The following is a 16,801-nucleotide window of genomic DNA, read 5'->3' on the forward strand; positions in this document are numbered from 1 at the left end:
TTAAACCCCTCACTAGGTGTCGCTGGTTGCTGTTCTCTGCTCCTCGGCACCACAGAAGAACAGCCCGTTTTGATGCACCATGGCGGCGGTGCGCAGCTTGCGGGTCTCCGTGAAACCAGACAGCGGCTCGGACTCGGACTCTGAGTCGGATAAAGATGCTCGGGAGGCCGAACCGATGGAGGTGGAGGACGGGGAGCTGGAGGACGAGGTGTCGGTGAGCCGGTCCCTGAAGGAGCTTCTGCCGGTGAGAGGCCTCTGCAGACCGGGAACTCGCGTGTCCTGCAGCCCGGGAGAGAGAACGGGGAGTCGGCCTCTCCTCACGCCGCCTCCCCGCTCTCTCTCCGGGGGCTGGAGGCTCCCTGTACACCGGTTTGAACACAAACTGGTTTAATTATAAATATGTGTTTAGCAGCAGGTTAACTGTCTGTTATTTTAGTCACTTGTTGCTCTTAGCCTCTTCTTGTACCGTGTTTTAAAGCGAGACCAAACTCCACCGAGGAAACTGTGAATTCAAGTGTTTACATGTTAAAATAACTCGTTATTTTGAAGATAGAACCACCTTTTTGAATTATTCTAATACAAAGATGGTCTATGATCAATTCAGCCGGTTTCTAACCCCCAAATGTAACATATCTTTGAGTTTTAAAGGTTTTTCATATGATGTGACTGACCTGTAGCTGTAGGTTTGTTATTAGCATTGTTGTTAGCATTGTGACCTTTACTGGCTAACTGTTAACAACAGTTAAATGATTTTTAAATGCTTTTTATGCGAGCTGGTTATAAGTTAACTATATCTATTTAGCAGCAGTTTACCTGTTTGTTATCCCAGCCACTTGTTGCCGTTAGCCTCTTCTTGTAACGTGTTTATAAAGAGGGACCACACTCCAATTGGGAAACTGTAAATGTAGGGGTTTTAATGGCAATATAAGGCATATATTTAATCAAATAAAAATATATATTCAATTATTCTGATACAGGGACAGTCTATGATAAATTCGGCCTATTTCTAACCCCCAAATGTAACAGATATATTTGAGTTTGAAAGGTTTTCCATCTGATGCGACTCACCTGTAGATGTAGCTTTGTTGTTAGCATTGCGACCGTTACTGGCTAACTGTTCACGGTTAACTGCTATTAATGCGAGCTGGTCATACGTCAACTACATCTGTAAAAGGCATATATCTAAAAAAAAACAATACAACATATTGAACCAATCTGATACAGGGACTGTCTATGATCAATTCGGCCTGTTTGTAACCCCCAAATTGAACAGATATCTTTGGGTTTTGGTGGTTTTTCATCTGTTATGACTCAGACAGAACTCTGTAAATCACCTTTTTAACTCAAGCTGGTTAAAACTCAAATATATGTGAACAGTTTACCTGTGTTTTATTCCATTGACTTGGTGCTGTTAGCCTCAACATGACCCCTGTTTGTGTGGATCGACCAAAACCCACTAAGGAAACTGTAAATGTAATGTTTTTAACAGCAAAAGAACGGATGTGTTTGATATTAATTAAAAAAGTTTAATGACTCTCACACAGGGAGAGTCTCTGATCAATTCGGCTGATCTTTAATCCCTAATTTAGGTGATATTGTTAAACTTTGTTGGTTGTGTTTCTGATACCATTGCTCATCTTCCCACTAACATACATTATGCAGAACACTGTAATATCTCCTGTAGTGCAAAGTGTTTTACGGCACACCTCCATTACCTGTTGGTTAACTTTCCTTACATTTGCCTGGTATAATAAGACAATGTTTTACTCACTTAAAAATAATTAAAATACCAGTTATTTAAAAGGAGTTTGGTGTAAATCTGGGGGAAAAGTTGAGCTTCAGATGCTGTGGATTTTTAAATTTAAATGACATTATTGTTTGTTTTAATTTCTTCAGGATACGAGCCGGCGATATGAGAACAAGGCGGGATCGTTCATCACAGGGATCGACGTCAACTCAAAGGTACAAACGGCACTTTACGGCAGCATTATTCAAAAAGAGAAGCTACTAAAAATCAGATTTATCAACAATTAAATGTACAAACTGGGACACAAACGGATTATATATCCAACATATTTTGTATTGCCCTCAATATCATAATACAAATTGTATCTCCCTCTCACTGCTCTCCACGCTGAAGCTGTTCCATGTTTCCGGTTCACTCCAGTTTCTGTGAATATTGGTCACCTGACACATCGTCTCAGCGTGATCATTCAGATCTTCACATTTGCTTTAAGGAGTACAGAATTTTAGTTTTTTTACAGGATGTTGTTAATGATCTCGGTTTGCTTCTGGTGAATTTGTAAATGAAACATGAAGACGTTCATAGACTTTAAACCCACTGTTCTCTCAGTTCTCCAACAGGAGGGGAATCACTGATAGAGTACACACACACACACACACACACTGGGGCTAAAGTTTCTCTCAGAGAATTGAATTCACATAAGTTTAAGGGATTGTTGTTCCTGCAAAAATAACTATTATTTAAATTATATTTCCTTAATGTGAGCTCGGTGGATTCAACCTCTGTGTCTTACTTTAAAAAGATGCTCTGATTTCCTTAAATTAAATCATTTTGAATGAAGTTGAAGCTCTGAACGTAGAGGAAGTGTGTTAAATGTGTGTGTGTATGTTTTCATCAGGAGGCGATCGAGAGGAAGGAAAAGAGAGCGCAACGTTTCCACTTCCGTCCCGAAGACAACGCCGAGCAGAGAGACGTTCTCATGGATAAAGAAACCATGAAGAAAGGTGAGACACAGCTCTTCTTCTGTGGTGCTCTAACCTCCTATTCTTCTTCTGTGGTGCTTTAACCTCTCTTCTTCTTCTTCTTCTTCTTCTTCTGTGGTGCTCAGCGATCCCCAACCTGAGGATGGAGGCTCTCTACGTGACGGGAGTCGACGACATGAGCACTCAGGACATCTTCGGATACTTCAAGGAGTATCCTCCAGCTCACATCGAGTGGATCGACGACAACTCCTGTGAGTCTCACACTCACACGCACACGCACACACACACACAGACACACGCACACACACACATACACTCACACAGACATACACACACGCGTGCACACACACACACACACACACACTCTCACAGACATACACACACTCTCATACAGACACACACACACACTCTCACACAGACATACACACACACTCTCACACATACATACTCACACACACACACACACAGACACACACACACACTCTCTCTCTCTCTCACACATACACACACACACACTCTCTCTCTCTCTCACACATACACACACACACTCTCTCTCACACATGCACACACACACACACACACACACACACACACACACACACACACACACACACACTGTAAAACAATCTGCTATCTGCAGCATATGTGTGTATGTATACAGCAGATGTGTATGATTATAGGTATTTGCTGCATGTATGTATTGCATGCATATATATTAATTTAACAATGTTTCTGGTAGACCATCGGGTCTGAGGCTCACTGGCAGTGAATGTAGGAATTACTTTAGTCGTTGTTTTTGTTTGTTTGTGTTCTTTGTAAAATTGTTTCTCTTTGTGCATACAATCAGTACAGACCACCGTCTCATTTGAATGCATATATTTGGCTTTCCATTTCTAAATGACAAACACTGGTTATGCATTGTCAAAACGCAATAAACCGATTTTTGAACTCACTACCAGGAGGAAATCGAATACAATAAATGTAAACACTGCTCCATGTGTAATGCCACCGTGAGGAATGAGGTCAGAAACACACACCTGTCTGAAGTCCACCTGCTGGTTTCCTAGGTAACGTGGTGTGGCTCGATGACAACACGTCGATCCGAGCGCTCGTTAACTGCAGCCGGCTGCCCGACCCGGAGACGGTTACCACGGAGACGGAGAGCAGCGAGCAGCCGGAGACGGAGAGTAAAGGTAAACAAACCCCAGGTAATCAAACCCCTGTGACCTAAGTTTTTCATAGCCATATATACACTGTGGCTAATGTGCTAATGGCAATAAAGCCTTGAAACCTGAAACCCTGGTAAACAAAGCCCAGAGCCCAGAGCCCAGAGGCCTGTACTACGAAGCCGGATTTTCGCTTAGCGAGCTAACTTCAGGTTAACTCGGGGTTTCCGGTCCTACGACGCTGGTTCACTTTTTAGCGGGCTAGATAACTTATTCTGAACGGCTAGCCTCCGGAGCAGGATAGGTTCCAGGATAAAAGCACTGCCTGCTGACCAATCAGAGCTCAGTGTGCGGAGTTTAAAGCAATCAATTCATATGACAGGAGAAAGGAAATACAGTTTAAACTGCCGTTGCAGGAAAGACGGCCGGCCAAAATCACAGACTGTGTGAACGTGAACATTAATAGAATATCACCTCCCATCTTCAGAGCAATCTGACTATTATAACATTAGCGTTAAGAAAGCTTACTTATGGCGCGTTTCCACTACACGGCCTCGCTCGGTATGGCTGGGCCTCGTTAGGACTGGCTCACTTTATGGCGCATTTCCATTACAGTTTAGGAACTGGGGCAGTATCTATAGTAACGCAGTGTAGGCGGAGCCGTGACGTGATCTTCAGAGAACCCCAGAAAATCAACACAGCTGTTAGCTGTTAGCACTCAGAGCTCACAGCTCCTCATATATGTTCAGAAACTAGACAAAAGTTAAACAAGTACAAACCACAGACTGCCTGTGTCATGGTGAATACAGTCGCTGCTTTATTTATGTCTGTATAGGCCGTTGTTGTGAGTGTGGACGGTCGGAGCATATACTGCGTTAGCTTAGCCAATCTCCATTTAGAAAACACGCATTTTAAAAGGTTTTTCCCCTGCCGTCTGTCTGCAGACTTGTCAAAGCATTAATTCATGGTTTTTACTAACCGGTATCAGTATGTTGTTACTTCGGCATCATTTTGAAACGTGTATTACAATTAAATCACGGTCAAATATGTCCATCTTGTTGTAGTTGTAGCCCCCTTGCCAGCGATGCTCTCTCTAGTTTAGCATACTCAGCCCGACTCAGCCTCGTTGCCTCTGGCCCTGGACCCGCGATTTTATGAGGCCAGAAAAACTGTGAATTAGGACCCGCCGGCCGGTACTAGGCCAAGTGGAAACGCAACCAAAGACGGGCCGCTGACGTCACAGCCCTCTTAAACCGTGCTCCGCGCTGTAGTGGAAACGCGCCATTAAATATCTGCCACAACATAAGTAACCGGATCAGAGTAACATTAAGTACAGTCCGCGGCACTGTGAGTGCAGACGGCGATGTGTCCCATTATCATTCATATCATATCGCATCATAATGTATCATATATTTCCTTATCTGAGTCAGCTTCTTGAGCCGTATCTGGCCGTGCAACACTCACAGTGTCACATACTGTATGCAGAAGTATTATTTTAAGCAACACATTAAGTTGACGAAACACTCGAGTCAAATGTAATTAAAGTCAGATCGTGTCTTAGACGGGGCAGTGATATCATAAACCTGTTAATGTACGCATTCAAACACTTTTTCTGTTACCAGCTGTATTCACCTTGCAGGTGCAGCTATGTGGCTTTGATCCTGGATAAAGTGTTTAAGTCATGGATGTTTAAAGTTTAACGTCTTCATATTTGACTAATATTATAGTTCACTTTTCATTCAGGAAGTATGACGCTGCGCTGTCAGTACGCTTGTCCATGTTTGAGATTGGTCGAATGCTCCAAATACCACCCCTTTCATGTGAACGCGCACCTAACTAGATAGGACACGGCTGGCTTGAGCGATCCACTTCATAACCCGCGTCGTAGTACAGCTTAGCGAGAGCGCGTATGTTTTGGATTGGGCCAACCGGCTAACTCAAACATATCCAGGTTAGGTTGAACCGGCTTCGTAGTACAGGGCACAGGTAAGATAAGCCTCTGGCCTCAGGTAAACAAAGCCCAGGTAAACTCACGGTAATATTCCCACTAGTGAGAAAGAAGACAGGTGATGGATCTAAATCATGAATGTGTGTGTTTGACCTGACAGTTCGTGGAGAGAAGTCTGAGGAGGAGGAGGAGGAAGGGCAGGTGGAGCAAGAGGAGGACGAGGAGGAAGAGGAGAAGGTGAAGAAGAGCAGCGAGGAGATCGAAGTGAAGGAGGGCGAGGTGGAGGAGCAGAAGAAGAAGGAGGACGTTCAGGTGGAAGATCTGTCTCTGATGGAGAGAGACTCTCTGCTGAGCAACGAGCTGCGACCCGCCATCAAACCCTTCAAAGGAAACAAGCTGCTGCTGCGCTTTGCAACACACGGTCAGTTCCTCTACTTTAAAGAGTCCTCTCCTGTTGATGTTCAGGTGTATATCAGTATGTAGTGTCTCTACTTTAAAGAGTCCTCTCCTGTTGATGTTCAGGTGTATATCAGTATGTAGTGTCTCTACTTTAAAGAGTCCTCTCCTGCTGATGTTCAGGTGTATATCAGTATGTAGTGTCTCTACTTTAAAGAGTCCTCTCCTGCTGATGTTCAGGTGTATATCAGTATGTAGTGTCTCTACTTTAAAGAGTCCTCTCCTGCTGATGTTCAGGTGTATATCAGTATGTAGTGTCTCTACTTTAAAGAGTCCTCTCCTGCTGATGTTCAGGTGTATATCAGTATGTAGTGTCTCTACTTTAAAGAGTCCTCTCCTGCTGATGTTCAGGTGTATATCAGTATGTAGTGTCTCTACTTTAAAGAGTCCTCTCCTGCTGATGTTCAGGTGTATATCAGTATGTAGTGTCTCTACTTTAAAGAGTTCTCTCCTGCTGATGTTCAGGTGTATATCAGTAGTGTCTCTACTTTAAAGAGTCCTCTCCTGCTGATGTTCAGGTGTATATCAGTATGTAGTGTCTCTACTTTAAAGAGTCCTCTCCTGCTGATGTTCAGCTGTATATCAGTAGTGTCTCTACTTTAAAGAGTCCTCTCCTGCTGATGTTCAGGTGTATATCAGTATATAGTGTCTCTACTTTAAAGAGTCCTCTCCTGCTGATGTTCAGGTGTATATCAGTATGTAGTGTCTCTACTTTAAAGAGTCCTCTCCTGCTGATGTTCAGGTGTATATCAGTATGTAGTGTCTCTACTTTAAAGAGTCCTCTGTGAATAAATAAAGTAAATGAACTGTTTGTGTTCAGATGATAAGAAGGAGCTGGGTGCAGCTCGACGCAGCAGATACTACATGAAGTACGGAAACCCAAACTACGGAGGCATGAGAGGAGTCCTCAGCAACTCCTGGTGAATATATACACACACACACACACACACACACACACACACACACACACACACACACACACACACTATAATCTGATGATTCCACAGTGTGTATATATCTATAATCTGATTGAATGTTTGTGTGTGCAGGAAGAGGAGGTTCCACACCCGCAGGATCCAGAGAGACGTCATCAAGACCAAGAAACCTCTGATCGGAGACAACATGGGACACACACCTCCATACACACACAGACACTCAGGTACACACACACACACACACACACACACACAGGCCTGTCACGATAATTAATTTTGTTGGACGTTACATTTTCCTGGAAATAATAAACGATATTGTCGGCACCGTTGTAAGACCATTTTAGAACTAACTGACATTATGATAATATATCATAATAATTCAAGTACATCCTTTCAAACTTTTTATTGAACATTCAACATTGCAAATGAAATGTGAAATAATATTCAAATATATAAATTATATATAATAAATAAAACCAATGAATTACATTATAATAAATTAATTAAATCACACACAACCAAAACAATAAATTAAATAGACTCAGTCTGGAAAACAGAGCTCTCTCTCTATCTATCCTTCTATCTATCCGTCTGTCCGTCTGTCTGTCTGTCCGTCCGTCTGTCCGTCCGTCTATCTATAAATATGAGCGTATACATTGTCTCACCAGCAAAAAAACCTCCTTAAAACAACAGTCAAGTGTACAGTCCACTGTCCATACAAAGACCCAGATGCCTCAACAGGCCATATCCAAATCTGTTTTTCAAAGATTTCGAGCAAGGAACACCAACATGTTTGCATTTTCGGGCAAATGCATCTTTGATTGCAAACTGTCGGGAAGGTGGGAGCTCTCCATCTCCAGCTGCCGTGTTTGCTCCCAGCTGGGAAAACGGAATGTGGTGGTTGTGTTTCAGGTGCAGTTCAAGGTTGGTCGTATTGCTAGCTTTTGTTGCTACCTTTTTTAAAACAAATGCGACACACCGCCCGGCTCATTCAAGTCCGTAGGTTCGCCTCGTTGATTTGGCTGAAATCCAAAATATTCCCACACCGGAGAATCGAGATGTGTAGTTTTGTAACCAATTCCATTTCACTTTAAATTCCCCGCGAGTAAGTCACACGTTGTCTCCCGCTTGTCGCTATATTATTAATTTGGATGCTACACTGCTGCACGAGGAGTGTCTGACTCCTGACCTGGCTGTGTGTCAGCCCCGCCCCTCACAGCGCGCGTGGCCGGCAGCCACAGCGCGCCTGGCTAAAATGCTGGTCACATCCTTATGTAAACGGCAATTTATCGAGCTCAGAAAAGTTATCATTTTTATTTATCGTACGATAAGTAAATGTATCGATTATCGCGACAGGCCTACACACACACACACACACACTCAGGTACACACACACCTCCAGACACTCAGGTACACACACACACCTCCATTTAATATGTGTCTCTCTGCAGCCGACCTGGTGAACCTGCCTGAGGAACCCATCAAGGAGGAAGAGGAGGAGGAGGAAGGAGACGAGGAAGGAGACGAGGACATGGAGGAGGACGACCGCGTGGTGGAGTACGGGGATCGGGTCGGGGAAAGGGGTGGGGCTTCCCGCGCGTTGGGGGCGGGGCTCCGCGGCCGGGCGTCTCGCTCGCCCTCCCCCTGGTCGGAGTCGGACGAGATGGACTACGACCTGGAGCTGAAGATGATCTCCACCCCCTCCCCCAAGAAGACCAAGAAGATGACCATGTACGCCGACGAGCTGGACACCACCCTGAAGAGCATCAGGTACACGCTCTTACTCTGAAAAACTTCCAGCAGGAAGTGAAGTACCAGATATTTAAAAACATTGGTATCTTAAAGGTCTCCTATCATGCAGAATGCTCTTCTTGATGTCTTCTCTACATCACCATGTGTCCCCGTGTGTCCCCGGTGTGTCAGGAGACTCTCAAAGTGTCAGGAAATAAACCCCTCTCTCTTTTCCTCTGTACCCACATCTCTAAAAACGGGGGAACAACGGAGCTGATCCAGATTTGCTGCGTCATGACGACATTACTAAAATGTGGGCGGGCTTTAAACACACGGGCCAATCAGAAACGTTGCTGTCAGAAACAATGAGACGTGTTCTGGAAGTAATATGGTCTGTGTTTACATTAGCATGCTAACACTCAGAGCTAACCTATACTGGAGAGAGTATGTGTGAAGAAGCAGGAAATCAAAAGGAACTCACCTTGTGGTAAACCTGAGAGAGAGAAAGAGTTTGAGCTCCATACTGTTTCAGAGAGAATCCTTGATGTGGTTTGGAACATGATGTGGAGTTTCATCACGGCAGCATTTAGCTGAGTTTCTGCTGGGAGAGTTCTCCTGATGAGATCTACTCTCTCTCTCTAAAGCTACTGACCCAGAGTCAGCTCTTTAATAACAGCTGACAGAGAGGGGGGGGGGGGGGGCTACAAGGATCTGTTTGGGGTTTGGAGCAGGACACTTCAGAGACATGTCCTTAGTAACAGCTGGAAGAGAGGGGGGGGAGGCTACAAGGATCTGTTTGGAGCAGGACACTTCAGAGACATGTCCTTAGTAACAGCTGGAAGAGAGGGGGGGGGGGCTACAAGGATCTGTTTGGGGTTTGGAGCAGGACACTTCAGAGACATGTCCTTAGTAACAGCTGGAAGAGAGGGGGGGGGGGCTAAAATGATCTGTTTGGGGTTTGGAGCAGGACACTTCAGAGACAAGACATTTTATATATCTGAGACTTTAATATAATATATGCCTAAAATAGTATAATGGGAGACCTTTAACTCCTCTCTTTAAATTTGAACTGTGTTTAACTTTGTGTTTCTCTCAGGAACCGGGTGGGGGGCTCTAAGTCTGCGTCTCCCCCCCCGAAGGTGAGGGACGTCCGCCAGCTGCTGGAGGAGAAGCGGAAAGGCCTCTCCCCCAGACAGCCCCCCCCGGTGGCCCCCGGCGGAAAGACAGGTCATTATCAGCTGTTTATTAATGTGTGTGTACCTGTGTGTGTCAGGGATGCAAACTTGTCACCTTTCGGCGAAATTCGCCGTTTTGAATCCAAAATAGGTCGTTTGTGTGATTCATGTAGATCTGCAATAACAATATTTTTGGGGTATGGGGGGGGTCTGGGACCCGGAGTAATCTGCGGCCGCGAGCTGTTATGTGCCATCATGACACGCATGGTGTTCTTTTGTTATATATTATAATGAAGCGCGAGCTGTGTGCTCGAGTCTTCCTGCCTGTCGGCTCTGCTCATGGATGTATAATAAGGCTCTGCTGCTCCGGGATGAGGGTCTAGCTTCAGCAGCTACATTACCTACGGGTGCGTTCGTTAATATTAACTGTGCGGTCCGGAGTCACTGTGGCACAGACTGGACCGCTGGTGAACAGCTGTTAGAAAGGGCCGTTCAGAGCAGAGCTCCCTGTCGGAGCGGCAGAGCGTGATGTGTACTGAAACGTGTTTCTGTCGCAATATTATCCTTGAGCTAGCTAACTAGCATACATTGTCACTATCTGCTAACGTTAGCTTTAGCCTTCGTTTTCTAATAGTTGTTTTCATAGGCTATAAACGGAGGTGGTATAAGTATATATCTTGTCCTTGAGTAAAAGTAGAAGTACTCAGGTCTTGTACTTGAGTAAAAGTAGAAGTACTCAGATCTTGTACTTGAGTAAAAGTAGAAGTACTCAGATCTTGTACTTGAGTAAAAGTAGAAGTACTCAGATCTTGTACTTCAGTAAAAGTAGAAGTACTCAGATCTTGTACTTCAGTAAAAGTAGAAGTACTCAGATCTTGTACTTCAGTAAAAGTAGAAGTACTCAGATCTTGTACTTGAGTAAAAGTAGAAGTACTCAGATCTTGTACTTGAGTAGAAGTACACAGATCTTGTACTTGAGTAAAAGTAGAAGTACCAGAGTGTAGGAATACTCTGTTACAGTAAAAGTCCTGCATTAAAAATGTTCCTCAAGTAAAAGTAGAAAAGTATTCTCATCAAAATATAGTTAAAGTAGCGACAGTAAAAGTAGCTGGTAAAGGTGCAGCTAGTTTGAATGACTTTGTATACTGCAGGGTAGCTTGTGAATTTACTCCAGGTGGAACTAAAGTCTGATTTAACACTTGATTATATTTCACATCATTCATCCACATCTGTAAAGTCACTAAAGGTATTGAATACATGTAGTGGAGGAAAAGTACACCATTTACCTCTGAACTGTAGTGGAGTAGAAGAACAAAGTAGCATAACATTGAAATACTTAAATTAAGTACAAGTATCTCAAAATTGTACCCAAGTATAGTACTTGAGTTTATGAACTTAGTTACTTTACACCAGTGGCTATAAAGATAGAAAGACTAAGCCTTGCACAGAGGCATGAAAATACATTTTGGGTTCCCTGTGGACTACAATAACGATGGAGTGCGAGTGGTGGATCAGGAGGACGGTGTGTCGGCGTTGTTCGACAGCGGTGCGGTATGCTAATGGTAACACGCCAAACATGCTAAATCATATCCAGTGGCGTTTTTATATGTACAAAAGTGGTGGGGCACAAAAAACTTAGATGTCTATATATAAGCTTCTGCAGTGACGTGCAGTGAGGTTCATGGCTGCTGAGGCACTGGCACTGACTCTTCAGGTTTACAAATATTATATTTTGACCTAAACCAAAATATAATATTATTTTCAAAAGCTTTTTTTGTCTGATGCTTCGATTAATTTTAAACAGACAGTTCAACAAAAGGATACCCAAAAAATGTAATTTTATCATTTAAATATTGAATTGTTCTCTCTTAGTAAGATCCCATTTTCAATAAAATGGCGGTCTTACCTTGACTTGAAGATGAAGTCCATTTGCCTATCCTTCTGGACAAACATTTCTATTACTTTTTTGTAAAAGTCCTCCTTATCTTCTTGTAGTTTCAAAAGTCTATCATAAATCTAATCCATAGATTTATGATAAAAAAATTATAAAAGTAGGGTAGACATGTGGATGTTATCCGGCTAATCAAAACGTGCATTTATCTAACAGGTACGTTTCCCACAGATCTTATTTCGAGCTATTTTCTAAAATCCTCTGGAGAAATCTCATTGCTTTTTTGTGCTTACTTCCTGGTTTTAGGACGCGTCACTGCAGCTCTCTCGTCTCCTCTTCACACACCACACTTTTCGCGGCACACGTACTTACAGCCAATCAGCTCTGAATGATTTGAGATGACGTATGGTGGGGATGGTAGCTCCGTGCCCCTCTGGTCATTATTTTTTTGTCACACACATTACATTACAAAATACTCTGAGCATGCGCAGTGTAGTTTTTACAGTCATCGTTCACTTCACAGCGAGAGGAAGGGGCATAATCAGGTTTTGTCCCACATGGCTCTAAACAGCTCAATAGGCACACACTGGGACTGTAGACACACTAATTAGAAGAACACAGACTAAAACAGCAATGTACAGACGAATCAATGATTAAACATGATCTTAAAATATATTTTATATATTTTTTTATTTATTTTTTTGCATTTTTGTAATCATTATTTGTAATACTTTCTGCTGACACTAGGTGGGGCTGTGCCCCACCTGCCCCTAATGATCAGTCGCCACTGATCATATCAGAAGGAATCACCCAGATTTTTCAATCACCGGAGCCCGGCGAAAGACAAAAGCCGTTCAGCCAGAGAGACCAGAATAAATAACGGAAGCTATTGGCATATGTTTTTCAACGGCATGCGCCCTTGAAACACTTTCTTATTATTTATTTTGTAATATTTTCAAGACATTCTTTTTAGTTTTACAGCTTGATGAAACCTTTTTGTTTGACATCAGCCATTATAGATGATATGGCCATCTGAGTGTTTGTGGTTTGTTTTTCACTGTGTAATACAGTTCATACATCAAAATGTTAGAGTTCCTTATTTTTAAACTGAAACTTGCACTACTGTTCAAAATAAATAACAAACCTGGAATTATGCATTTGGGACTTTTTTTTAGCTTTTTCTTGTTGTACCGAACCGTGACCCCCAAACCGAGGTTCACACCGAACCGTGAACTCTGTGAACCGTTACACCCCTAATTATGAATAATATGAATGTTATTGATGTCCCGCTCTCTGCAGATGTGAGGCAGCGTTTGGGGAAGAGACGATATTCCCCCGACGGACGCTCCCCCTCCCCCCCCTCCCCCAGGGACACGCCCCCTGCCAGAGAGCCAATCAGAGACGTGCACCGCAGGCTGGGCGTGGCCAATCAGGACAGAGCAGTAAACTCATCCAAAGACAGGAAGTCAAGTAAGGAACTGCTCTGAGAGGAAAATGCATAAAACAGAAGTGCAGGATGATGTTTGTTTTTCAAAGTAAAAGCCCCAGAGACTAACAATCTTTCCAGGAAGTGAAGGATGTTATTTCAAAATAAAAGCTCAGTGATCAGATGGTGACGTTGTGTGTCTTCTCTCAGCGCTGTGGAGCAGACTGGGCTCGGCCGGAGACGACGCCAACGAGCGCCTCTTCACCTCCTCTTCATCATCGGGGAGGAAGGAGAACGCCTCCAGCATCAGGAGGGGAGGCGACGGGGAGGAGGAGAAGGAGAAGAAGAAGAAGAAGAAGAAGGTGGCAGGGGAGGAAGAGGAGGAGGAAGAAGAGGAGGGCGACTCGGCGCTGCAGGAGGTTTGGGGCGCGATGATTAAACAGAAACAGGAGCGTCTGACCACGCAGATCAAAAAGAGTCGTCTCGATAACCTGCCGTCGCTTCAGATCGAAATCAGCCGCGAGAGCAGCGACGAGTCCGACAACTGAGGAGACCTTCATCATCATCCTCTTCATCGTCCTCTTCCTCATACAGACTGCAGATCTGAGGCCGTGGGAGAGGGGGGGGAGACATGGCCGACGTCCTGATATTTAGTTTTTTTGTTTGTTTTGGCTGTTTTTAAATATCGACAGTCTGCGACCGAGTCCATGAGCGGTGCAGAAAACACAGACAGGGAGCATTCCTTATCAAATTAAAAGGTGAGACTAAAAAGTTCAAAGAGACGTAACACAACTTCAAAGAGACGTAAGACAACTTCAAAGAACTTCAAAGAGACGTAAGAGAACTTCAAAGAGACGTAAGAGAACTTCAAAGAGACAAGAAACGACTTAGAAATACCAGACTACTTTGAAGAGATGCTAAATGACTACAGAGAAAAAAAAGCGACTAAAAGGACAAAACAACTTCAGAGAGACGTAAGACAACTTAAAAATACTCCAAAATACAACGTGACAACTTTGAAGAGACGCAAAATGACTTCAAAGACATAAACAAATACTTCAAAGAGACACGAAACAAGTTCAAAAGGACAACAACCAAACATGAGACAACTTTGTAGAGATCACTACAGAGACAAAAGGGATTAAAAGGAAATGCAGAAAAACTTTAAAGAGATGCTAAATTACTTCAATATACACTTATTTTTGCATGTTTTTAAATATCGAGACTCAAGTCCATGATTTGCTGTCCAGAAACACAGAAAGAGGGCACTCCTTATGAATTAAATGTAAGACTCACTTTGTCTCCAGTGCAAAATGACTCACATATATACTCAGAAATACGAGACAACTTTGAAGAGATGCAAAATGACTACAGAGAAAAAACAACGACTGAAAGGACACTCAAAAGAACTTCAAAGAGACACGAAACATCTTAAAAATACTCAAAATGACCACAAAGAGACGCAAAACTATTTCAAAGAGACACAAAACTATTTCAAAGACATACAGAAATGACTTCAGAGTGACTTCAAATGATAACAACGAAACTTGAGACAACTTTGAAGACATGCTAAATGACTACAGAGGAAAAGAAAGCGACTAAAAGGACACGCAAAACAACTTCAAAGAGACAAGAAACATCTTAGAAATACTCAAAAGGACTTCAAAGAGACATAGGACAACTTCAGATGACGAGAGTGAGAGAAAAGTGTTTTTTTTGTTGTAAATCCTCACATTTGTTGTATACTGTTTGTATATTTAAATATCTGTGTCGATATTAAACGGCCCAAAAACCCCAAACATCCGTTACCATGTGGTCCGGGTCTCTCTCTTTCCGCGACTCATTCCCGTCGGCCTCAGATCTGATTTGACAAAGTGTTTCCCTCTGAGACCCTGGACGCTCCGGAACATTCCTGCGTTCAGAAAAAGTGTTTCTACGTTTCTTTGAGATGTTTCCTGTGTGCAGCGATCAATGAAAGACTCATGGGGATATTGATAATGACCTGGTGTTGTTTCCTACGGACGGACGGGCGGTGGAAACGCAGACGGACCTTTTGTTTCCTGAATGTCGGACATTTCTCTAACATTGTTTTTTAAAGCCGTCATGGAGCTGCTTCCTGTGTGCGTGACAGGAACACTGCTGCCTTCCTGCAGCGTCAAACATCATATCTGTGTTTAAATATCTTTGTTTTGTATTCTTTACGCAGGGTCAAACATTTTAGATTATTATACAAATTAGAGCTGCAACGATTGGTTTCTTTATGGATTAGTTTGCAAAACGTTTTTTTTCCTGATATATGCTTTGATGTATAAAATGTCAAAACAAATTGTCAATCTCAGTTTCTCCGAGTCACGGTCATGTGTTCCAAAAATATTCATTTAAATATGAAATGAAACAAAAGATTAGAAAGAAACACACAGCACACCTGGAACATAGTGACATCACTACATAACACTCACGCTCCTATTGGCTAGCGCTCCAACACATTGTACGTGACAGGCTAAGGGGCGGGACATCTCTAAGCAGGTTGACCAATCACAACAGAGCCGGCCAGCTAACCAATCAGAGCAGACTGAGCTCTGGTTTGATTAAAGTCCAATGTGTATCTAATCAACCTATCCCAATTTAAGAAGTTCACTGCTATGAACGTGAACTGACTGTCTAACAAAGCAGCGACACATTTCAAGTTGCAACTAGAGCACATGTTCAATACAATGACTCTATCCCATGTGATTATATAGAGGGTTTTCAGGACCAACATTGTACATACGGGTCATATATTAACTCGTACCTGCTGGCATTAATCCGTCACATGATCAATTTGACATGATCAGCCACATTATTGATTATTCTCCTTCACGCCCCGAACTCAAACATTCCTCAAAACGGCTCCGACTGGCTTTTTGAGACGTTCAACATTCCCCCCCCCCCCCCCAACAGCAGTCAAGAACCTGAGAGAAGCCCGAGGGAGAAACCTCCCTTTGTGACGTCTCAGAAGAATGTCTGTCAATCCTCAAAGAATGTGTATCTATCAACCTGTCCCAATTTAAGAAGTTCACTGCTATGAATGTGAACTAATACTGACTGTCTAACAAAGCAGCGACACATTTGAACCCTCAGATGCATAAGTGGGTGTCTTTTGACCCGGTGAGGTGGTTTTCTGGAAGTATCTTTGTAATTACATTCTTTTATCATTTCATATTCCAGCTATTCCTCAAAAAACATGTTTTGGATATCAGGCCATTCAAATGTTTGATTTACATTTTAAGAAATTGTAGTTTTCTGATGTTTCTTTCAAGGTGCATGTTTCAGCACATATTCTCTCTGGGCTCGGGTGTAAAAGCTG

General features: G+C 43.0%; 1 protein-coding gene across 2 annotated transcripts; it reads left to right on the forward strand.

Annotated features, from left to right (window-relative positions):
- Positions 1 to 27: 27 nt before the first annotated feature.
- Positions 28 to 15,781, forward strand: ncbp3 (nuclear cap binding subunit 3). 2 transcript variants are annotated; one of them, XM_034137005.1, is made up of 12 exons: positions 28 to 244; positions 1,897 to 1,962; positions 2,643 to 2,748; positions 2,853 to 2,978; positions 3,795 to 3,935; positions 6,002 to 6,262; positions 7,118 to 7,217; positions 7,347 to 7,456; positions 8,684 to 9,002; positions 10,060 to 10,190; positions 13,329 to 13,499; positions 13,666 to 15,781. In XM_034137005.1, the coding sequence occupies exons 1-12, from the start codon at positions 80 to 82 to the stop codon at positions 14,001 to 14,003; spliced, it is 2,034 nt and encodes a 677-aa protein (XP_033992896.1). In that variant the 5' UTR covers positions 28 to 79; the 3' UTR covers positions 14,004 to 15,781. The 2 variants fall into 2 exon arrangements, with proteins under 2 accessions (XP_033992896.1, XP_033992897.1); XM_034137006.1 differs by having other exon boundaries at positions 3,795 to 3,920.
- Positions 15,782 to 16,801: the final 1,020 nt, after the last annotated feature.

The sequence above is a fragment of the Trematomus bernacchii genome, unplaced genomic scaffold (genome assembly GCF_902827165.1).
Source record: "Trematomus bernacchii unplaced genomic scaffold, fTreBer1.1, whole genome shotgun sequence".
Taxonomy (NCBI): domain Eukaryota; kingdom Metazoa; phylum Chordata; class Actinopteri; order Perciformes; family Nototheniidae; genus Trematomus; species Trematomus bernacchii.